This window comes from Macaca thibetana, chromosome 15 (assembly GCF_024542745.1).
Source record: "Macaca thibetana thibetana isolate TM-01 chromosome 15, ASM2454274v1, whole genome shotgun sequence".
NCBI classification, from domain to species: domain Eukaryota; kingdom Metazoa; phylum Chordata; class Mammalia; order Primates; family Cercopithecidae; genus Macaca; species Macaca thibetana.
The window spans coordinates 7809281-7832126 of record NC_065592.1 but is presented as its reverse complement, the minus strand read 5'-3'; the positions used below and the strand labels follow the sequence as shown (position 1 = coordinate 7832126).

General features: G+C 51.1%; 2 protein-coding genes across 4 annotated transcripts in view; both read left to right on the top strand.

The window, feature by feature from the left end:
- AIF1L (allograft inflammatory factor 1 like) overlaps nt 1–22846 on the top strand; it is an 803784-nt gene that overhangs the window by 269506 nt on the left and 511432 nt on the right. The window lies entirely within an intron of this gene.
- Nucleotides 1–22846, top strand: part of FUBP3 (far upstream element binding protein 3) — a 64646-nt gene that overhangs the window by 39833 nt on the left and 1967 nt on the right. For 2 of the 3 annotated variants that reach the window (XM_050760055.1, XM_050760054.1), the window contains exons 6-18: nt 1088–1145; nt 3146–3308; nt 4565–4663; nt 7085–7189; nt 9123–9225; nt 9987–10087; nt 12757–12898; nt 16977–17137; nt 17909–17982; nt 18293–18373; nt 18553–18629; nt 21056–21127; nt 22398–22525. In XM_050760055.1, the coding sequence (XP_050616012.1) occupies nt 1088–1145; nt 3146–3308; nt 4565–4663; nt 7085–7189; nt 9123–9225; nt 9987–10087; nt 12757–12898; nt 16977–17137; nt 17909–17982; nt 18293–18373; nt 18553–18629; nt 21056–21127; nt 22398–22525 (1364 nt within the window). The remainder of the gene's footprint in view (nt 1–1087; nt 1146–3145; nt 3309–4564; nt 4664–7084; nt 7190–9122; nt 9226–9986; nt 10088–12756; nt 12899–16976; nt 17138–17908; nt 17983–18292; nt 18374–18552; nt 18630–21055; nt 21128–22397; nt 22526–22846) is intronic. The other variant, XM_050760056.1, reaches the window with a different exon arrangement.

Here is a 22846-nt window from a genome sequence, read left to right as displayed (position 1 = left end):
CGGAGATAAGGCCTCGTATCTGGCTTCTGGGGTAAACTCTCCCTCAGCTCTGTGGCCAGACATGGCCCCTTCCCAAACACCTGCCACTCTAGGACCTATGTTTTCTGCACCAGAATGTTATGCCAGACATAGTGGCATAGTGGGGCCTGTAGGAATCCTACGATTTTGGGGTCACTCCTTGACTGTGTGCATCAGGAGAGCCTCCCCTGGATGAGACTGTCCCTTCCCTTTGTGGGAAGAGGATAGCTGGGGGTCCTGGCTGGATTAGCACTCACTGAACATGTTTTCCAACCTTTCCTAGCTGGGTTCATTTTGACCATGCAATATGGAGAGAGATGGAGTGAAGAACAGTTTTTTATTTTATTTATGGTTTTGTCATCTAATTTGAGCTTGACCTCTTTCCATTGCAAAGGAAGGGGTTTGAAGGACATTTGACTAGAAAAATGTTTGTCCTTTTAAAAGAGACGTATTACAGTGTCTTGAAGGCAGTAACTCCTGTTAGCTGTTTCTCTTTCATTTTTTTGAGGAAGGATTTTGAGAAGCAAATTTTTTAGGAACAAAATGAGGCATCGTGTGGTGTTAGAAAGTAACGTGTTTCTCTCGTTCGATGGCCTAGTTCCACATAGATGTCACTGATCTCTTGGGACACTCATGCCATAACTGGTATGTCCTGATATATGTGTCATGAAGTTCCTTCCTAGTGTGCTAGCTTGTGTGCCATGTGCAGACACATCACCATTGAGCTGCAAATGGAGAAACTGAGGAATAGCACGATAAAGGGACTGAAACAATTACTAGCGTGTGAATGGCTCAGAAGTGAAGCTGAGACGGGTAATCAGGACCAACTCACAGATCCTGTCACGTCCTTCTAGCTTCCCCTGTGGGACTTGTTTCTGCTTCGAGAACCCAGGGTGAAGCTACCAGCTTCACATTCTGTCCACAAGCGGAAGCAAACTGTCTTTTTCTGGGAGCCTGGGCCTCTGCGGGGCTGGCGCAGGCAGCAGCCCTAGAGAGAGTCTGTACAGAGGCAGAGGTGCATGTGCCCGGTGCCCACCAACACCCCTCATCTTCTTGATTCTTCTTATAGAGAGTTCTGGGATTCCAGAGAGGCCCTGTGTACTTACCGGAACCCCAGAAAGTATTGAGTAAGTTTATTTTATTTACTTTTTCTTTCACTCTTCTTCCTCCTTCCCCAAATGGGGAGAAATGGAAGGGCAACACTGTTACTGAACACTGTGAATCTGTGCTGCAGTCTGGCCACACAGGCAGATAATTCCACAGGAAAAAATCTGGGAGGTTACTGTGCCAGGGGATTTTGTTACCTTAAGTACACGAGATATCGCCTTCGTTCTAAACCCCACAGCTGTCATAACTTCTCCTTCAAACCAGGGTCTCAGGAGTGTACATTCACCCCACCTGAATGCTCTAATCAACTTACTTCTTCCTTGTTAACACTTCCTTTACCTGAGCAGGTCTGGATTAGTAAGCCAGTCAGTTGGTGAGCTACTGAGAATCCTGGTACCAGGTCTTTTGGCTGGAGGCTGATCCCGTTACCCTTCTGATATTTGTGAACCAAATGAGTCAACTCTTCGTGACCTTTGCTCTACTCAGAGGGCCGTACGGACTGGCCAGAGGATGTCTTGACTTTTGGCGCCCTTGCAACAGCCTTAAGACTAACATTGCTTTCCTACCCTATTACTCACAAACTCAGAACCTTATACCAGGTGCAGGTGTCATAAATCCAAGAATCTCCCAGGAAAGGGAAACATACTGACTTATAGCCTGCTTGCTGTCCTTCAATCTACAGAGCAGCACTGCATTTGGGGCCAGGAGTGCTAAGATTATATCTGGCTCAATAGGTAGGGTTGTTTTATTGTTTCCATTTCTCAGGGAGTCTAGATGAGCTTAAATTCTCTTGTTCTGCCATCACATTGCAAGCAGTGAACCAGAATAAATATCGCTGGCAGGTGTGCATTACAGGGCAAGCTGGATGGTTTGCTGGAGTCAAAGCATTTTTCTTCCAACACAGGTTAATCTAGTACACAAGCAAAATATTAAAAAGCTGCTGTAACTGGGAAGATACACGAAGCTGATTCTGTACGCAAAGGCTCAAGACGACAAAAGGCCACATCTATTTCCTGCCTTTCTCTTCTTTCTTACTACTCTTCTAACCATTCCTGCTTCCTGTCTACCCAAGGACCAGAGGCAGTGGGATTATAACTTTAGGAGGAGACAAATTTCATTTTCTTCAGTGAGCAACACAGCCAGCCTGTTCAGTAGCTGAATTCTTCTCCATTAGAGAAGCCAAAAAGCAGATCATGTGTGGCAATTTAGAGAATAAATACGAGAAATAACAGCCAGGAGAAATTCTGGTGCAGAAAAGGAAATTGGCCCAGCAGATGACTTTGGTGGTCTGGGCTGTGCTGTCGCCATGTTACAGTTGCCCTCCCCCGCTGCCCAAGAAATCAACACAATGGCAGGACATGTGACATGCAGGGTCCCAACTTGGCTGCCATGGAAAGCCCAAAGCAGGTGTCTGTGAGTGCACAGCTGCATCCAGCACCGCCTCCCCCTTTCCCACCTCTTGGAACCAAACTGGGATTCATAGCCTTAGCTTAGAAGTCATAGAGCAGTGTTGTTGGTTATGAAGAAGCAGCGTGGAGTATGGGAGTTCAGACAGTGAGTACTAATCCTTGCTTTCTTCCCGTCTTTCTCATTGCTGGCTGTCTCTCCTGCCTGCGTTATTTAACAAATGTGTACTGAGTATACTCTGTGAGAAGGGTCGTGTTGGATGGGGGAACAGAGAGATGTAAAGGGATAAAAGATGGTCTCTGCCTCCAGAGCAGCTGGCATCCTAGTAGGAGACAACACCTTTGTGGAGACATAAGCATGAGCAGAGGGCAGGCTTGAAAGGGGCGGCAAGGCTCTGTGTCGCAGCGTTGGTACTATGGTGTGTGTTGCTTTTAAATTCCAGCCCAGTAGCGTGGCAGATGGCAGAGAGACCTTCGGGTTGGGGCAGGAGCTGGAGCTGGATGGAGGGCTGCCCTGACTCCCGCAGCTTTTCCCTCAGTGCTATTTCCCTGTCTTGCACACCCAGAGCCTCCATTTAATGCTGGCTCTCTTGTGGTTCTTTTCCCTCCCAAAGACAAGCCAAACGGCTCCTGGGACAGATTGTGGACCGCTGTCGAAATGGACCTGGCTTTCATAATGACATAGACAGCAACAGCACAATCCAGGAGATTCTCATTCCCGCATCTAAAGTGGGTCTGGTCATCGGCAGAGGAGGGGAAACAATCAAGCAGTTGCAGGTATGTAAGCCCGGAGCGCGGAGCACAGCGGCCGCTCTCAGCAGGTCTTCGGCTTCCTGGCCCAGAGATCTGCTCACGGCCGGCATTCCCTGACTGGGCTGGCTTTGCACAGCATGATGCTGAGGCTTCCTTCCTCCATTTGACAGACAGCTTCTGAACGTACACCACGGCCACGCCTGATGCCAAGTGTGACGCCAAGTACTGGGGCAGGCGTGCCCTATCAGGGCCCCTGTGAACTTTGAGCAGCCTTTTTGGCAGTGAGCTCTGTGAGGGCTGCTTTTATCATCAGAGGACAGCATCTCAGATAAAAGTGCAGTATTTGGAGTCAGAGGCTCAGACCCAGCATTCTTCCTCCCTCATTGATTGATCTTAAATGTGCTCATTTACTTTTTGAAGGTTCAGGGTCTTTGTGTGTCAGAAGGGGCAAGTGCCGGCCTCACTGTTGTGATGGAGCTGAAATAAAAGCCGTTCTTTTCTTCTTATGTAAGAGCCTGTTACTGAGTGAATGTTCCGTGAGCATTAGCTCCTGTTAGTGCCAGAATCGCTCGTCTGAGAGACTCGGCACCAGACACGTTTCAGAATTTGACACTCCCAGCAAGTTCTGGGGTAGTACCCTGAAATCAAATGCGTATTTCTGTAGCTAAATAGAGTGATACACTCAGAGAAAAGAAAAAAATACATTGACATGAGTTCAGTTTTGCTGCCAGATGAATTATAAATAAACTTTTCTTTCAGAAAAGGGATTTTGCAGTTGCAAGTAAAGGATTGTGGCTTCCCTTGCGTGCCATCTCATAACCCGGTCCTTGCGTCCCGGTTGTAAGGATGGTATCCTAATGTAGATTCTGAGAGTTTATCATTTGGGATCCCAGCCTCCAAGTTTTGGTCCCCCACTCATTAGCTCTGGACCTAGAGCCATTACACGCTGAAGTAGAAAGATGGCAGGACTTGACTCTCAGTTCCACGGAAGTTCTAATCACATAATGTCAGATGGAGTGTGTGCCAAGTGCCTGGCGTTCAGTAAAAGTAGCTCCTTAGTGCTTAGATACTCCAGGGACTGGAATCATTTTAGCAGTTGGTTTTACATCTCGCATTTGGACATGGTCTTACCCAACCTATATGTCTGCTGTCACAGAAGCCAGCTTCATGGCCCAGGTTGGAAGGCAGTCCCTGGTGGTAGGTGGGAGGTGGGCTTATTGTGGGTGTGACTGGATCCAATTCATGACAGTGAGGGCTGTGCCGGTGTGTGTTCCCCACAGGAGCGGACAGGAGTGAAGATGGTCATGATCCAGGATGGCCCATTGCCCACGGGAGCAGACAAGCCTCTTCGTATCACTGGAGACGCATTTAAAGTACAGGTAGGAAAGAGCCATGGGTTGGGTGAGTCCTGGCTGTGGGACTGTCACTTGGTGGTACCCTAGAGCTTTTATCTTCCTCAAGTAATTGTGAAAGTGGCTGCTCCGTTATTGAAGGTAAACTGTTCTCCTCAACAAAGTTTGGTGATGAAAAGAATCTAGGTTTGTGCTGCCCAAAACCAGAGGCCTTAGCTACTTGTGGCTATTTAAATTCACTCACATTCAATAAAAACTGAGCTCCTCATGTACACTGGCCACACCTCAAATGCCCAGTAACACCTGAGGCTGGTGGTGACTGTTCTGGACCGTGTGTGTGCAGAACAGTTCCGCGCTTCTGCTGGTGGCGCGGCTCAGGACGGTTGTTTTGTATTGTTTTGTTTCCCCCGTGTCATCCTTCCAGGTGCAGTTTTGATTTGCTGACCTGTGGTCAGCTTAGATGCAGGCTGTGCTTGGCTTTTACTTGCTCATTCTCTTCTGGGCTTATTTTGCAAGCCCTTCAGCTGAGGTTGGAGGTGAGCACAGGTACCAGAGCCATCCAGGTACCTGGGCACCCTCATAGCAAGTGTCCTGTGCCCCGAGCTGCCAGGGGAGACAGCCCCACTGGCTGAAAGCAGTAAGGGGCTTGGTTTTCAATCCCCTGGGGTGGTCCTATCCTTCCAACTCTTGCTGGTAGCAGGAATTCAAGTGGGCAGAGGGTGTAAGGTTTTTGTCTGTCCTCAGTGAAACACAGATGTACTTTTTTCTGCCACCTGCAGCCTGTCTTACCATTGCCACATTCAGAGTAGCTCCAGGGTGATGCTCCTCGATGAGCCAGGCCACCATCAAGAATGGGTCTTCTCCGGGAGCATTGGGGTTTTGATCAGTGAAAGTTTCCAGTCCCTGGCAAAATATTTCTCCCAATTCTGAACCCTATCCTTCAGCTAAGCTGGTCAAGGTACACCTGTAAAATAACAGTTTTAGAACAGGAGTGAGGGCAGTGATGGGCATGCTTCTGCCTGGGGACTCCAGTCGGTGATGCGGTCCTTCACTTCCATCAGGCCAGAGTCCTCATGTGCTGTCTCCTCCAGAGCTCCCGGCCTTCTCTCAGTGTGAACAGTTGGGCATTTAAGGAACCAGATTGCCTCTTGCCTTTCCCCACCCTGCTCAGCATCCAGCGTGGGCTCCAGTACTGTGGTGGTGTCGGATCCAGGCCTGTGGCAGGCTGGCTGTGGGGGGGCCACAGAGTGCCTGCTTCTTGACTGCCTCCCTCAGAGGCCGCCTTTCTCTGTCACAGCCTTTGATGGTGTCTTTTGTAGGGAAAAACCTCAAGCAAAGAATATATCATTAATGTCCCATAAATTTGCAGGAAATAATTTTAACTTAATGGGTTTTAGTATTTTTTAAATTTTAAAACTATATTTCACTTTTTTTTTTTCATTTAGGAGATGGAGTCTGCTGTATTTAGGGCACCTATATACCTCTTCAGCCTGCCTAACGTTTTGCTGTATGTGTGTGCATATGTGTGTGTTTCTTTATCATTCAAGTGGCAGATGTTATGACTGTACCCCTAAATCCTTAAGCATGTATCTCCTAAGAATAACCAGGCCTAAGAAAACTGTACTTGTAAAACATCGTCTGGTATCCAGTACATATCCAGATTTCTCCAACTGTCCTAAGATTTAAATTGCTGACGGGTTTGTTTTGTTTCTTCCTAGACACAGTTCTCACATTCCCTTGAGTTGTAAGAAACAGTAGATCTTTAGCACAGATTCCTGCGTGGCTGGTACAGGCACGGGCTGGCCGACTTGCAGCGACAGACTTGCCAAGTGTGTGTTTTGGGGAGAAGGACACTTGAGTCTGCCTGGGATATAGTGACGTCCACAAGGAAGTCTCATCAGGAGATTATAGAAATAAGATAGGCTTGCCCTTTTGTTGTTGTTGTTTGTTTGTTTGTTTAAAGCAATGTATTTGGCTTTCAGCCTTTTCTTTTTAACTTACTGGAGTGCCTCTGTGATGTAAAGCCTTGGCAGAGTTCTCTGTCTCGTGGACCTGCCCTCAGTGGGCGTCTTAGACACCCCTTCCTGCTAGAAAGAAATGGCACCAAGAAACACCTAGGTCAATCCACTGTATTGATCAGAAAGAAAAAGATTTAAAAATTTAAAAACACCTAGGGGTGATAGGAATCCATTTCTGACCACACGCAGATGTGCTCACCCAACTGAGGCTTTTTATAGAAGGTGGACCCTTACCTGTGTGGACATTTGGACACATCACTTCAAATTTGATACATGCATCCCTACATGTCCCGTAAGCAGTAAGCAAATTGTCCTAAAGCTGAGCGCCTTTAAACCCCAAGTTAAGAGGGTTTGATCTTGAAATTTCACCTGGTGGTGTATCTTTTTTCAGGAGTTTTTCTCATAATGCTTTTTGTTTGTGTTTACGCAGCAAGCAAGAGAAATGGTACTAGAGATTATCCGAGAAAAAGACCAAGCTGACTTTCGGGGTGTACGTGGTGACTTCAGCTCCCGAGTGGGAGGAGGCAGTATAGAGGTATGCTTAAATTACAGGTTAGTAGGCAAATGAGATGAGGATTAAAGTTGTAGGTCACACTTCTGTCAGCTCTTTAACCTTGAGCAAGTTAAGTTTTGTCTCAAAACCTTAAGAATTACCTCGCTTGTTAGGGTAGGTGTGAGAGTGGACTGGAACGGAATCGGCCTGCAGTGAGGGGAGCTGGCTGCATTTCAGGGCATGGGGCCGTTTCCCTTGGTTTTGAAGCTTTGCTTTAGAGGTTAACCAGTTGCCCAGGTAAAAACCAAAGTTCAGGATTTCTTGGTGATGTATATTATGATTCTATCAAACTCAGCAGCCTGTATTTATTGATGAGGTTGCAGGGGGGTCAGAGTCTATCCTAGAAAATGAAATTTTGTTGTGTGCGACAACATGGATGAACCTTACAAACAGTATGCTCATTGCAATAAGATGAATACAGAACAAATATTGTACGATTCCACTTACCTGAGGCACCTAGAAGAGGCAGATGCATAGAGGCAGAAAGTACAGTAGAAGCTATCAGTTGCGGGGGGGAAGGAGGAGTCATTGTTTAATGGATACAGAGTTGCTGGGGATGATGAAATGGATATGGATAGTGGTGATGGTTACACAACATTGTGAATGTATGTAATGTCATTGAATTGTGTACTTACAAGTGGTTAAGTGATAAATATTATGTATATTTTAGCCACAATAAAAGAAAAATGAAGGAAAAAAATACACTTTAAAGAACCACTAGGGCTACGCATGGTGGTTCATGCCTGTAATCCCAGTGCTTTGAGAGGCTTAGGCAGGAGTACTACTTGAGGCTGGGAGGTTGAGATCTGTCTGGGCAATATAGCCAGACATCATCTCTACCAAAACAAAAAAAAATTATTTAAATTAGCCCGGTGTGGCACATGCCTATAGTCCCACTTGTTCTAGAGGCTAAGGAGGGAGGCTCACTCCTCCCAGGAGATCGAGGCTGTAGTGAGCTACAGTTACGCCACTGTAATCCAGTCTGGGTAACAAGTCCAGCCTGGGTAACTGTGTGTATGGTGTGTTTATTGGAAGGCAAAAGTACTATTTTTCATCTTTTATCTATAAGGTTTATTCATTTTTATAACTATTTTGATCAAATCTCAAATTGGATGCATTTAACAGTTAAGAATGCAGTTCAACCACAATGTTATTCCTAAAAGGGAAAAATGTCCTTTATTATATCATTTCTAGGAATGCACTATAATAAAAACTAAGTTATGTGTTAAAATATGTCCTGGGCCGGGTGTGGTGGCTCGCGCCTATAATTCTAGCACTTTGGGAGGCTGAGACAGGCAGATCACTTGAGGTCAGGAATTCAAGATCAGCCTGGCCAACATGGTGAAACCCCATCTCTACTAAAAAATACAAAAATAAGCCAGGCATGGTGGCAGGTGCCTGTAATTCCAGCTACTCAGGAGTCTGAGGCAGGGATAATTGCTTGAACCTGGGGTAGGTGGAGATTGCAGTGAGCCAAGATCGTGCCACTACAGCCTGGGCAACAGAGCGAGACTGCATCTCAAAAATAAAATAAAGTGTACTGGCCAGGCACGGTGGCTCACGCCTGTAATCCCAGCCCTTTGGGAGGCCGAGGTGGGCGGATCACCTGAGGTCAGGAGTTCAAGACCAGCCTGGCCAACAAGGTGAAACCCCATCTCTACTAAAAATACAAAAATTAACTGAGCATAGTTGCCTGTGCCTTTTTTCTCAGCTACTCGGGAGGCTGAGGTGGGAGAATCATTGGGACCCGGGAGGCGGAGGCTACTATGAGCTGAGATTGTGCCACTGCACTCCAGGCTGGGCAACAGAGTGAGACTCAGTCTCAAAAAAAAAAAAAAAAAAAGGGAAAAAAAGTGCCCTTTAAAAAGACAGGTTTGTGAAAAGTTCTGATGAGGTTTGGTTTCTCTGTGCCTAGGTATCTGTGCCTAGGTTTGCTGTGGGCATTGTAATAGGAAGAAACGGGGAAATGATCAAAAAGATCCAGAATGATGCTGGTGTGAGGATTCAGTTTAAACCAGGTGGGTTTGATGATTCAGAAATCCTTAGTGTTGAAAGGATGATAAAACACCTTACAAAACAAGGGCTTGGCTATTGGTTCATGTGTGTTCACCTTTCTCGTCCTTGCAACATTTCTGCTACCAGATTACCAATCTCTGTTTCTTTTCCCAACCTTCTTTTCCCTCCCTGGATCCCTGTCAGTCACCTTTGATTTCCAGGCCTTTCTTTTTTTTTTTTTTCCCTCCTTGGACTATATGCATAGTATGTCAGCTTTTGATTTTGCCAAGTAAAATTTAAATATATATATATATATATATAATTTTGATTTTATTTGAGATAATTTAAAACTACAAAGACAAAACATCTCAGAATAAAGGACAAATTTTTAAATTTTATAAATTTGCCTTAATGAGCAAACTGTTCCATGTGGTCTGAAAAGAGGAAAACGTGGCAGGCTGTTCTCTGGAAGCTGTTGCCATAGCTCTGCTCTGACTCCCTTGGCTTTTTTAAAGTCAAGTTTTGTTTCAGTTCTTTAATGATATATTTTTTAAATGGCTGTAATTGCATAAGAATTGAGCATAGACCTGAAATATGCGAAACAATATAATTACACCCATTTTCCTATCAACCACATCACTCCCAAAGAGTCCCTGGAGCTGGCAGTATTCCTGTTGCCCCTTTTGGCACCACGGGTAAGAATATTGATTGGGAATCAGATTAATCTTTGTTTCCTTCTAACGTTGGGCTTTTTTCTAATCCCGTCTCTCACCTGGCTCCTCAGATGATGGGATTAGTCCAGAAAGAGCTGCCCAGGTCATGGGCCCTCCGGATCGGTGTCAGCACGCAGCGCACATCATCAGCGAGCTGATTCTCACAGCCCAGGTGGGTCCAGCTCTGTGGAGTGTGAGCGTTCGAGCTGCAGAAGTGGAAAGTGCTACCCAGGGCTCTCGGTGCAGCGCATAGAGCAGTCACCCGAGGCATCTCACATCACATTATGGGAAGCCAGCAGTTTCTCTACATCCGCATCTTTCCTGTCTTCTTGGTGTTTTTTTCCTGCTCATTAATTATCATTCTGCCTTTATTGACCTCACCATCTAGATTGCCTTTACACAGTAAGTTTCTGGCTATTTAAACCAAGTGGGGAAATACCGTGGAGACTGGCCGCCAAGTTTCAAATCAAGTGTATTTCATGTTAAACTATGTTAGTGAAATCCAGTGTTAGTGGTAGAAAGCACTTCAGGATCTTCCAAAGTCCTAAAGCTGCCTTCATGCACTTGATTTCATTTACGTCTTCGGACTGTGAGCCAGCCTGTGTGACAGTGCTAGGAACCCCTGTAACTGATGGTAGGACTGAGGACACATTTGAGAAAGACCAGAATGGAAGAATAAAGCAAGAGACTGGAAATTATACTCCCAGCTCTGGCATCAGTCATGTGACCTTGGAGCAGCCTTTGAACCTCTGGGTCTGGTGTTCCCAGCAGCAGACTCGGGGTGCTTTGTGCCAGGCAGTGCTCTCCATGTGATCCCCTAAGAGCCATCTGGTGGTTCTTACTCAAATTACAAATGTGTAGGCCCCCACCCCAGATCTACTGAATCAGAATTTCCAGGGGAGGGTCTTGGGTCTTCACTAGAGACCCAGGCAATTCTTAGGATTAGACAAGTTTATAAAACAGCCGCTAAATCAAGCTTGTTCAGCCTGTGGGCTGCACGCAGCCCAGGAACAGCATTGAATGCAGCCCAACGCAAATTCATAAACTTTCTTAAAATGTTAAGAGATTTTTTGTGTGATTTTTTTTTTTTTTTTTTTTTTTTTTTTTTTTTTTAAAGCTCATCAGATATGATTAGTGTTAGTGTATTTTATGGGTGGCCCAGGACAAGCCTTCTTCCAGTGTGGCCCAGGGAAGCAAAAGATTGCACACCCCTGCTCTAAATGATCTCTGGCATCCTTTTTTGTAGCAAGAGTTCATGAACCTTGGCCAGGCGCCGTGGCTCACTCTTGTAATCCCAGCACTTTGGGAGGCCGAGGCAAGCGGATCACCTGAGGTCAGGAGTTCGAGACCAGCCTGACCAACATGGTGAAACCCCTGTCTCTACTGAAAATACAAAATTATCTGGACGTGGTGGCTCACGCCTGTAATCCTAGCACTTCAGGAGACTGAGGCGGGTGGATCACCTGAGGTCAGGAGTTCAAGACCAACATGGTGAAACCCGTCCCTACTAAAAATACAAAATTAGCCAGGTGTGGTGGCGCATGCCTATAGTTTCAGCTACTCAGGAGGCTGAGGCAGGAGAATCGCTTGAACCCAGGAGGCGGAGGTTGCAGGGAGCCGGGATCCCGCTTTGCACTCCAGCCTGGGCGACAAGAGCAAAAATCTCTCAAAAAAGAAAAAAAAAAAAAAGTTTATGAACCTTGTGCTGCCGAGGCTGTGAGATGTTTGGGAGAAAACCTTTTCCTTGAGATCTGTGCCATGCCCAGAAAGTTGACTGTGCGCTCGTGTGTATGTGTGAACATAAATTCCTAAAATTGCCTTGTTTACTCGGCAGTTGTCTCTCATAAAAGCAGAGTGCGGGGGAAGAGCACTCCAGTTGTCTCCGCTTTCTGCTGGTTTAGATTCTGGGTAAACGTTCAGTTTACTCTTAATCAACACGAGCAGGTTTTGCCCAACATTTCTTCAGTGTGTTGAAAAGTCTGCAGCGTCTCCCTTCCATGAAATAGCTCTTAGGTTGACCAGGTTCACCCTCCACATTTAAGAGAGTTTAAATACCGCAGCTCCAGCTGAGTTTAAATGACTCAACTGACAGCGGCTGGAATGAGACTTGCTGCTGTCTGAATGAAAGGGTTCTTCCTCTGTCAGCTGGTAGATTTAGGTTTTTCTCTCTGCTGGGCGAACAGTGGGAGAATGAGTCAGAGACTTCTCCAGCCCCGCATGGGGAGGAGGCCCTGGCCGGTTCCCTCTGTTCCTCCCTTCTAAAGTAGCCCCAAATTGGTCACCCTCGAACCTGTTGCTGCTGCTGCTTGGGGGCACAACCACCAAGAAGTTTTCTAAAACTGAATAAAATCCATTTACCCTTCTTGCTGATTAGAGTGCCAGGTGTTGTGGCTCAGCAGTGCCCGGTCGGGGCGGGTCAGCAGGCTCTGCGCACCTGGCTTCCCACAGGCCCACTATGTGTCTGCCATGGAAAAGAGGGGCCTCAGCTGCAGGGGAGAAACCCGCTCTTGATGCCTGTAGATCGGGGCCCAGTGAGGAAAGCTCCAGGGAGAAAGGCCACTGGGCTTCAGCCTTGGAGTTTGTATCTGCCTGTTTCTGTTGGGTACATTGGAGCTGTTTATGTAACCATGCGTGTTCGTCTGCACAGGCCCTCCCCGGATACACCCGTGATTGGTGTCAATACTGGCTTGAAAGAGCCCTTCAGAATTGGAAGTGTGGAAAGGTGCTAGGTTCTCATGGGTGGCATTGATTGCATCCTGTCACTTAACCTCCACCCTGGAGAAGAGGAGCAGTGGTGCTGTGGCAGTGGCAGAGGTCACGAGAGCTCTGTGATCTTTCCAGGAAAGAGACGGCTTTGGAGGCCTGGCAGCAGCCAGAGGAAGAGGTCGTGGCCGTGGCGACTGGAGCGTGGGAGCCCCTGGTGGCGTCCAGGAGATAACATACACGGTGCCAGCCGATAAGTGTGGCCTTGTCATAGGCAAAGGTAAGAGGCAGCTGGGGTTTCACATCCCCGTTCAGCTGTTTGGCTTGAGGGAAGGCAGGTCAGCGGGCCTCCAGAAGCTTGGGTGAAGTCCCTTCGCTGCTGCGGGCTGGGGCTGCTGAAACCCTGCTTGGCATGGTTCTCTGAGGCTGCTGACGGGCCTGTTTTGAGGGGCAAAGTGAATTTTTTCCTGTGAATATGAAGAAGACAGCAGTAAAACCCCTTGCCTGTTGAGGGCAGCTTAACTTGGTGAAAAGATACCCTGTGCAAGGTGGGGGGCCTTTGTCAGTCGACCGATGGGTAATTAACTCACCTCAAAGGAACTTAGAGGGACAAGGAACTTAGAGGGATGGTTGAGACAATATCCTCAGTGAAAATCCCTTCTCGACTGTATCACTTCTTTCCCTTACCAGGTTTGAGTATTTGGTCTTGATCCGCACAACAGGTGAAAATGGTTTTTATCCTTTCTGCATACTTACTGTGAGTCCCGGACTCTCTGTGGAGGGAAATAAACATTGATTTGTTCGTTTTTTCTGGGCATTTTGGAGAACATTAGGAAGAAACCCTCATTCATGGCTACTGTAGCTCCTTCCTGTCCTTCACTGAGAACCGGGAGAGAGCAGCCGTATTTCTCAGCCATTGGCAGCAGTTCATCTTGGCTGGCCCTGGGACCCAGAAAGGCTATAGAGACCAGGGCTGAGGCTGTGGGGCCTTTCCCACTGTGGCAGTGGGCTCGGCTTCCGGGGGGCTCTGAGCCAGGCCTCACGGCCAGTGGGGCCTCCGTCGTCTCTGGGTTTCGTAGTTGCCTTCATTAGGTATTTGACAGCAGGTGGAGAGGACAGTCGCCTCTCCAGAGTTTCTCACATTTCTGTGATCACCAAATACCTCTTAGCTGCCTGAGGGGCACTCGTATTGGATAGGCAGGACTTGGGGATGCCTCACCAGCAGAGACCTCCAGAGCTGGGCAGGTGGGAGCCCCCCACACTCACGTCCCAGGAGCTGCCCTTGTCCCAGCTCACGGACACTGTGGGCTTTATGCTCTTGCAAAATGCAAGAAACTGTGTTGTCTTTTAGATGCTGAACCACTCAGAGGTGGTAGAAACAATATGGGTTTGTGTTCATCTGCCGACAGGTGTGCGGGCTGGTGAGTGTTTGGGATATCGCGGGCTGCACCAGATGCTGCCAGAAGTCTCACACTGCGCAGACCGCCAGCCTGACCGCTGTGAGACTGCAGCTAGTTGATGCCTGTAGGTTGAGGATTAGCTAGATCTAGATTTCTTGGCCTTTTGCAAACCATTTTGTCAGCGAAGTTTTCATTTGCTTGTGTCTCTAAACCCTGAGTGAGCATTGTTGCCTCACCATGACAGGTTCTCACGGTGAACCCTTGGTGCTCACAGAGCAGCCCCTTGTAGTTGGTCCTTCACAGAGTCATCCTGAGTGATTCCTAGAGAACAGTGATGAGAACGAAGCAGTAACTGGTCTGTGTCCCATGCTTGAGTAGCAGCCTAAAGAGGCCTAATAAGTGTCTCGGATATGGGAGGATCTTTCTGTGTCTCACACACACATACACCCCCCCCCTCGGGGCCCGTGTGAGGCCTCTCTTTTCCTTGAGATGGGCGCGCCTGGGTAAGGGAGAGAGGAGCTGCATGCAGTCAGGCCCAGCTTTCCTTGGCCTCTGGCCTGGACAGACACAGAGCCTCCCTGGCCCCTGCTGGATTTCCATGATAAACACAGCAACATTGACAGATAGCGCAGCCAGCCTGCTCTTGTCAGCCAGGCCTTTTAGCAGGTTTGATTAATTGCTTTACGATTTCACGTCCAGCCGGGGGGCCACTGGTGGGGCGCTTCTGCCCCCCATCAGGTAGAAGAATGGAGCGGGCTGCTGAATGAGTCTATAGACAGCCACCATGTGCCGAGCTAGTGACCTCATTTTGAAAGAAGATGAACTTAAATTAACTCCTTCCGGCCCCACAAGGTTTTGTGGTGCCTCCTCACCTTATTAGCATGTTCCCAAGGCCTGGGGACGAGGGTCCCAGGGCCCAGTGGGGAGGGCTGGGGCCTCGGCTGTCTGGGGACCGCAGGATTCTTAGTCGCAGACACTCATGTCTTTGTGCTTTTGCCTCCAGACCAAGTGGATCTGGGTGGAGGCTGGTGGGGTTCCCTCGAGTCTTAGGTGTGCCTGGGGAAATGGTCTCCATTTTAGTTTCTATTCTTTTTTGTTTTATTATTATTATTTTTTTTTTGAGATGGAGTTTCACTCTTACTGCCTAAGCTGGAGTGCAGTGTCGTGATCTCAGCTCAGCGCAACCTCCGCCTCCTGGCTTAAAGTGATTCTACTGCCTCAGCCTCCCAAGTAGCTTGGATTACAGGCATGTGCCATCACACCCAGCTAATTTTGCATTTTTAGTAGAGACGGGGTTTCTCCCTGTTGGTCAGGCTGGTCTCGAACTCCCAACCTCAGGTGATCCGCCCGCCTTGGCTTCCCAAAGTGCTGGGATTACAGGCGTGAGCCACTGCGCCTGGCCAAGTCTCTATTCTTTATTGCTCTCCAAAAACCATTGCCTTGGATCCCGCTTTTCATGGCGCAGAAAAGATAAAATCCGTGGCCTCTGAGTAAAGGGCAGAGGTAAAGGTCGCCTAGGAGGGGCTTGCACCGGCCCAGAGGAAATCAGAGCTGTGGGTGTTGGCCTGGTGTGTCCCCAGACAGGCGGGTCCTGGCCAGGATAGAAAATGCAGGGATGCTTTTCTGAATCTCCAGCAGGACTTTAAGGAAATCACAAGCACAACATTTGATTTTATTGGTTTTTTAAATTTAAAACCACCCTAAACTTAACCTCTTCTGCATGTGACCTTATCTGCATGCCATGTCTCCCAGCGTCTTTTCTCCCCTGTAAGGGTTGCCCCCGCTGCCTTCAGTAAGGACCACCTGAAGTCTCCTTCTTCATTCCTTGACCCCTATAGAGTCCTGACAAGATGCAGCTTGTGTCTGCCTTTAGCGTCCCCTCCCGACTGGCCTGATAGGCTGTTGAGACAGGGCTTTTCTGGCAGTGGGTGGAGGGAAGCTGGGAGTGTTTGGTGGATTGTGGGGATGGTGTCTTGGTGAGGTGGCACATGGCATTTAGGGCCTGTTTTGACTGTGGGCAGAGGAGGGGCCGACACTGGCCCCTGGCCTTTGCTTTTGATCACCGGGCTCACTGCTGCCCTATACCAGCTTTGGAGCAGATTACCTTTTTCTCCACTTTTCCAAACTCTGTGCTCCAAGTTACCCTTGTATTCTGGCTCCTCTTAGCAACCCTCCATCCCCCACGGAGTTGAGCAGAGCAGATCTGCAAGTTCTGTGAATTTCAGAAGAATCCAACTATTGTTACACTGCTGGAGCTTTTATTATGCAAATTTCATTAAGAGACTGAGACTCTCACAGGTTTTTGAAAGAGACCAACTAAATTTTCATTAGCCCTGCTCCACCCAGGTCTCTGTGGCCTCCACCCCATCCTTGCACTGCCTGGCTAGACCTGCCCACCCCATGGAGGAGGCAGGGACTTGAGAAGTGACAGGGTGGGATACTGAAGGCCCGAGCGGGCTCCAGGCATGTTTGGGCCTGTGGTCTGTTTGGCCTATGGAGACAGTTGCCCACAGCCAGGCTGAAGGCCCCATTGTCATAGAGGGGCCCTTGGCTCACCATTGTTGTGCTAAGAAGGGCAGTGCCATCCCTGGCTGGGCAGGAGCCCCACAGCTGGCCCCCAGGGGTGAGCTCCATGGTGTAGACCCATGGGCCTCAGCCAGACCTGGTCACTGGGCCACTCAGGGCCTCCACATGGAGGTTTCACATGGCATCTGTGGCCTCAGCTTGGCTTTGAGAGGAAGTCCAGCTTCACTCCAAACAGCTAGTTTTGCAGGTGAGAGAGCCCTGGGTTTAGTTACAACCACTTTGGAGTAAAGAGAGAGTACTTCTCTATTGTCGGGACAATTGCCGACGTGCACAAAATCCCCCCGAGTCCTCTTCTGGAGCCAAGTGCCCAGAGCCTCGGGTTGCCACAGTAGCGGCTTACTCTTCGGTTTGTGTTCGTTCTGCTGTCCACAGGGGGTGAGAACATCAAAAGCATCAACCAGCAGTCAGGGGCGCACGTGGAGCTTCAGAGGAACCCCCCTCCCAACAGCGACCCCAACCTGCGGAGATTCACCATCAGGGGGGTTCCCCAGCAGATCGAGGTGGCCAGGCAGCTCATAGATGAGAAAGTTGGCGTACGTACAAGGTCCTTCCCCCACCTGGCTTACTCATAGCTGTTTGCTTTTGGATGTCCAAGGTACCAGCTTTTCCCGCAACCTTGCGCTGCTTGTGCCTGTGGGTTCTCACATCACTTGAGGGCAAGCCCCCTCCTGCTTTGCCGAAGGGGAGGGTCGGAGACCCAGGGAGTGCCAGAGCCAGGCCCAGAAGCAATGAAGGAAGCCTGGCAGGACTCACCAAGGCCGCAGCAGCCGAGGCCCCAGAGCCGTTCCCCTGCAGGCTTAGATGAGCAGCTGGGGCAGCAGCCTCCCCCCAGCGCTGCCCCGGGACTCCGCTGGCATTGCCCTGGCGGCCAGCCCAGCAGGCAGCTTTCATTGACTCTGGCTTTAGTTTCAGGCACCTCAAGGCAGATAAAGAAAGGGAGTGTTGATGGAGGACAGATGGGCCACTGCTCACCTCAATGGGGACGTAGAATGGCAGAAAGAGCCTTGGGCCAGCCTAAGTTGACGGGAGAGTCAAGCAGGTTGGTCCCTACCCCCAGGGTGATATACCAGGGCAGTTGTGGTGGTGCCAGGACTGGCTGTGTGGTGGTATTGGTCGCTGGAGGGCAGAAGCCATTTCTGCAGTGCAGCCTGCTGTGGGAAGGAAGGCTAGTGTGAGTGCGTAGGTGTCCTGACTTCACTCGACTCCAACCCCCCAATAGCTGGGCTTTGCCTCGGGGCGGGCCTGGGCAGAGGACAGAGGTGTGCAGCCAACAGCGGGTGAGAGCTCCCTCTGTGCCCCCACAGGGGACCAATCTCGGAGCACCTGGAGCCTTCGGACAGAGTCCCTTCAGCCAGCCACCTGCCCCACCTCATCAAAAGTGAGTCTTTTGCATCCGTCTTGCCCGGGAAAATTCCCTCGCTCCCAAGAGATCCCCTGTCCTTTCCAGCTGCTTCTAGGGAGCGCCAGCCAAGGCCTGAAGTTCTGGGCGTGGGCAGGACTCGTTTCTTTTCGTCTCACCAGTGGTTCCTCCAGCCTGTCACTCACTGACCTCCGCAGTGGGATGGGAGTCTCCCATAGGGCAGAGGGTCTTCCGTCCTGACCGCCCCCTCAGTGCCCTGTGGCTGGGGGAAGGGGCCGAGCCCTCCATGTGAGGCGCTCAGTCTGTTGTTTCTTTCACCTTTTCCCAGTACCTTTCCTCCGAGGAGCTCCGGGTGCTTCCCAAACATGGCTGCCAAGGTGAACGGGAACCCCCACAGCACCCCCGTGAGGTAGGTGACCTGCTGTGACTCAGCTGGGGATAGACGGGACTAGGGTGATCACTTGGCTGCTGCTGACAGGCAAGGGTCCAGTGATGCTTGGCTGGGGTGAGGGAGGTGAGCAGTGAAGAGGGAGACGACAGGGGTGACTTGCCCTCTATAGGAACGAGTGACTCTCTTGTCATCCACAGTGGTCCTCCGGCCTTTCTGACCCAGGGCTGGGGCAGCACCTACCAGGCGTGGCAGCAGCCCACACAGCAGGTCCCAAGTAAGTGACTCAGGGTGGGGAGCGCATGCCCTCCAGAAAGGCTGGGACCCACAGAAGTCCTGGGGCCAAAACGCCCCCACTCAACTCAGCCCGCAGGCCCAGGATGCCCCTCCCCAAATGACAAGGAGCCCTCCGGGTGGGGCTTGGGGCTTCCTGTAGGCCTGTCCCGGGGGTTGCGCATGCTCAGAGAAAGGCCCAGAGGGAAACTGCACAAACCTCAGGCGGACTGGGGACTCTGGGCTGGCCCTCTTGGCCCACCTGTCCTCCTCAGAGCTCTGGGCCTCTGTCACTTTTGTTCCCCATGCATGGATGGGCTGTGGGTGTGGGTTGAGCCAGCTTCTGCCCCTCCTCTTCTCCACTCCCTGTGGGGGCTGGCTCCTGGCTGCCTTCCTCTCCCGTCTTAGGCTTTCATCTCCTGAACTTTTCAGAAGCAAACAGCTAGGGAATGACCTCTGCTGCGTCCCGCCTCTCGGGGAGACTGGTTGTGAAGGAGGAAGTCTGGGTGGGAATCAAAGCCCCGCCCACTCTGTCCCCACAGCCGCTTCAGGAGCCACTGTTGGGTTTCAGAGCTGATCTAGCTCCTCTGGCATGGCCTTCACAAAGCAAAGCAGAACGCTTACCTTAGTACGATCCAGGTTCTCTTGACCCATCTGGAATTTCTGTCCTGTGTTTGGAAAGACTTCTTCAGTGTCTGCAGATTCTGACAGCACCCAGGCCGCAGGCCCCGCCTCACAGCCTGGCTCGGACAGCCTGAGCCCCCTTTCTGGGGTTCTGCCGCTTTAGCCTTACACAGAGTCCTGAGGCCAGTGCTGTGTGGCCTTAGGCACGCCCTGCCTTCTCTGGAGCTCCACTCTGTCACATGTAAAATCAAGGGTTTGGGTTTGAATTCTAAAGCACTTGCATGCTCTGAAATTGTATAGTTGTGTTTCTTCCCTTTTTTCCGCAGTATCTTATTATGAAACGTTTCAAACATCATAGAACACTGCAGTGAGCACCCACACAGCACCCAGATCCCACCATTCCCTTTCTCTCTGCATGCTTGACCATGGGTGCTGACCCTGTTTCCTTTCCTTGGCTCCTCACGTCTCGGTGGGAGCTGCACTCACAGTGCCGGGGCCTTTGGGTGCTGTTCTGGTCTGAGAGAATCCTCCAGGCAGCAAGGTGGCCAGGATTGACTCTGGAGACATGAGGCCTGGGAGGCCTTCAGGGGAAACGGCCCCCTGGCGAGTGGAACTGGCAGAGGCCTGTTGGGCTGAGGAAGGGAGAGCGCAGGAGGCGCCCAGTGGTCTTGCCACCCTTGAGCAGCCTTCATCTCATGTTGTTGAGCTTGGCTCATTTGTTTATTCCGGGGTTTTGCAGTTGAGAACCAGTTTGGGTTGGTGAAATATTGTTTGGCAGTGAAGTCCTGCTTGCTGGCGCCCTCTGTGTCAGAGGGAAGAGTGTTTGCTGCCTGTGTCCCTCCTTCGCCCTGCCCCTGTGGGAGGAAGCGGGGCATCTCCTTCCCTCCTTCCCCCCGCTGCTTGCTGCTTCCCCACACTGCTCCTCAGCCTGCAGTAAAGTGAACTGGTGGAGAAAGCATTTGGCTGCGCGCACTCTGCAGTGGTTTGCCCTTCCTGCCTGCTTCAGGCTACAATCCTCACAGGAGACAAGACAGTGAGGGGGTCTTTTGTGGGCCTTGGCAGGTGGACACCTGAGCCAGCCCCAGCCTGGGCAGAAGGAAAGGTCCTGACCCACTGCTGTGGTCAAGTCTTTGAACCCCGTCTTGTGCCTGGCTCGGTGCTGAGGCTGTGTTTCCGGGCGCCGGCTGTTTCTCTGCCCCTCCCAGTCTTCATTGCCCCACAGCCTAGACGGTGAACCCAGGGTCCTGCATGGAAGAGAAGGGCTGGACCACCCCAACACGTGCATCCCCTTTCCCTCTGCCCTACCCCAGCACAGCCTCAGGCTGGACAGGGTCCAGGAGCCCACTGGTGCTGCCCACCCCTGTGCCGCGTGGCCCCTCCACTTCCGCTGGTCCAGAGGCACAGCCCCCAGATCTTGAACAGAGGGCCACGCGAAGAGTGGTCAGCAGCCTCTGGAGTGTTTGTCCTTTGGAAGGCTGACTGGGGAGCCTCAAAACAACAGTGGCTGTGGCCCTCAAGCCCCCGTCTGTGGACCCATATCTCATGTCTCCGTCTGAAGAGGGTCAGGCTAGCCTTGCTAGTTGCCCTGTGAGGGGCAGCCGGTCTGCCCAGCCCCACCCTTACAGTGATCTTAGTTACACCCCTCCCAGCCCTGCCAGCTGCCGCCTCCTTCCCAGGCAGGGCTGTGGAACCGTGTGTGGCCAGGAGCGAGGTGGAGGAGTGCAGGGCAGGGCCTGCAGTTGGCGGGCTGGGGCCGAGGCTGTGAGGAGCCCGGAAGGCCTGACTGCTTTTGTGTTCTTCGCACAGGCCAGCAGAGCCAGCCGCAGAGCAGCCAGCCCAGCTACAGCAAGGCCTGGGAAGACTATTACAAAAAACAGAGTGAGTGCCCGGCCCTCCTAACCTGTGGCTCCCGGCAGCACAGTCCCCTCTAGCCCGGAGACTTCAGAGTCCAAGGCTCGCTGTCACCTCTTTTTTCCCTAATGCCTTCCCGGTGTGGCTTGATCTCATTATTTGCCTTCGTCCTCCACCCCTGTGCCTGCCTGCTTCTCTCTGTCAGGAGTCCAGGCATAGTCAGTTAGTGACCACAGGCTGCCCTGCGACCCGGCACAGGCCTGCCGTCCCCTCCTCTTTGTTCTCCCCCTGCTGGGCTCCAAAGGACTTCGAGGTAGGCGTGGCACTTGGAAGTGTGGGCTCAGCTGGCGTCTGGTCTCCTTAGGGACAGAAAGATTCGGGTTGGGTGCCACCTGGCCAGCAAACAGACCAGCCGGGCATCTTGTTCTCTGTCTCGGTGCTTCAGGGCAGATGAGGAAAGGTGGTGAGACTCAGGGAAGGAGGCCTTACCTGGACATTGAAGCTGGGTGCTTCGTTTCTCCTCTTAAGTAGGTCAGTTTTCTAACTACCAGAAACGAAACCAGCCTTCAGAGCAGGGCGAGGGACCCACAAGCCAAAGGTCTCTGGGGAGTCATCTAAAGTTAGTGCCAGACTCTGCGTATTTCCACCATTGCTAGACCGGAGGGTTGGGGATTTGTTTAAAGCGGTATCTCCCGTGCCTTGTGTTTGGAGGCTGTTTCTTGCTGGTTGGAAGAGAGCGGGTTGAAGGCCACCAGAGAAATGGTCCCCTGGTGTTGGAATCATTGCCGGGTTCGTGGCCCTTCTAGGGGTTAGAGGCGAGGGTGTTCAGTCACGGTCACCAGGGGACCTGGTGTAAGCTCAGGTGCCCAGTCTTCCCCAAATCCCGATTCCCAGACACACCTGGGCCTGTGTTCAAGCTGTTTACAGGATTTGGACACTATCACAGGCACCCAAGCTAGGCACTCCCCTTCTCCCCCACCCCCAACCCAGAATCCCGCCTTCTGTCTCTGTCACGGCCCAGGAGCTGAAGGGGCAGGCAGATGCAGAGAACGCGCTTCCGCAGAGAGAAGGCAGACGTGAGACTTGGTCTTCACAGGCATAGCAGGGGCCGGGCAACAAACGGCTAACCGCACCTTTTGTAGCAAGCACTCCTGCAGCACCAGCCTCGCTGCACCACCTCCCAGACCTCCCTGCCTTCCAGCCGTCCGGAGGGAGAGCAGATGCCCAGGGCCTTTGGGAAGGGCCCTGCCTAGTGCGCCCCTGCTCCCGATAACCTGTTTCCTCCTTTGTCAACCAGGTCACGCCGCCAGTGCTGCTCCTCAGGCCAGCTCCCCACCGGACTACACAATGGCCTGGGCAGAATATTACAGACAGCAGGTCGCTTTCTACGGACAGACGTTAGGGCAGGCGCAGGCCCACAGCCAGGTCTGTAGCTAATCACCAGCACCGCAGCCACTCCCCATCCCCAAGCCCCTGTTCCCAAGCCTGTGTTTCCTGACCCCAGGATGAGAGCACTGGGCTAGGAGGAGCCTCTGGGCCCCGCAGCTCCTCAGCAAGGCTGCATCTGCTGAGAGCCTGGCTCCAGCCCCTCTGTCCCTCCTCGCTCCAGAGAAAAAGAGTGTAGGCCAAGTGGGAGGATTGGTGGTGCAGCCCCTACAAGGAACTGCCTGATCTTTTCTCAAGTCCGGGCCCCAGACCTCAGGGCTGATGAGTAGTTTCTGTCTTCCTCTAAGCCTCAGCTTCCCT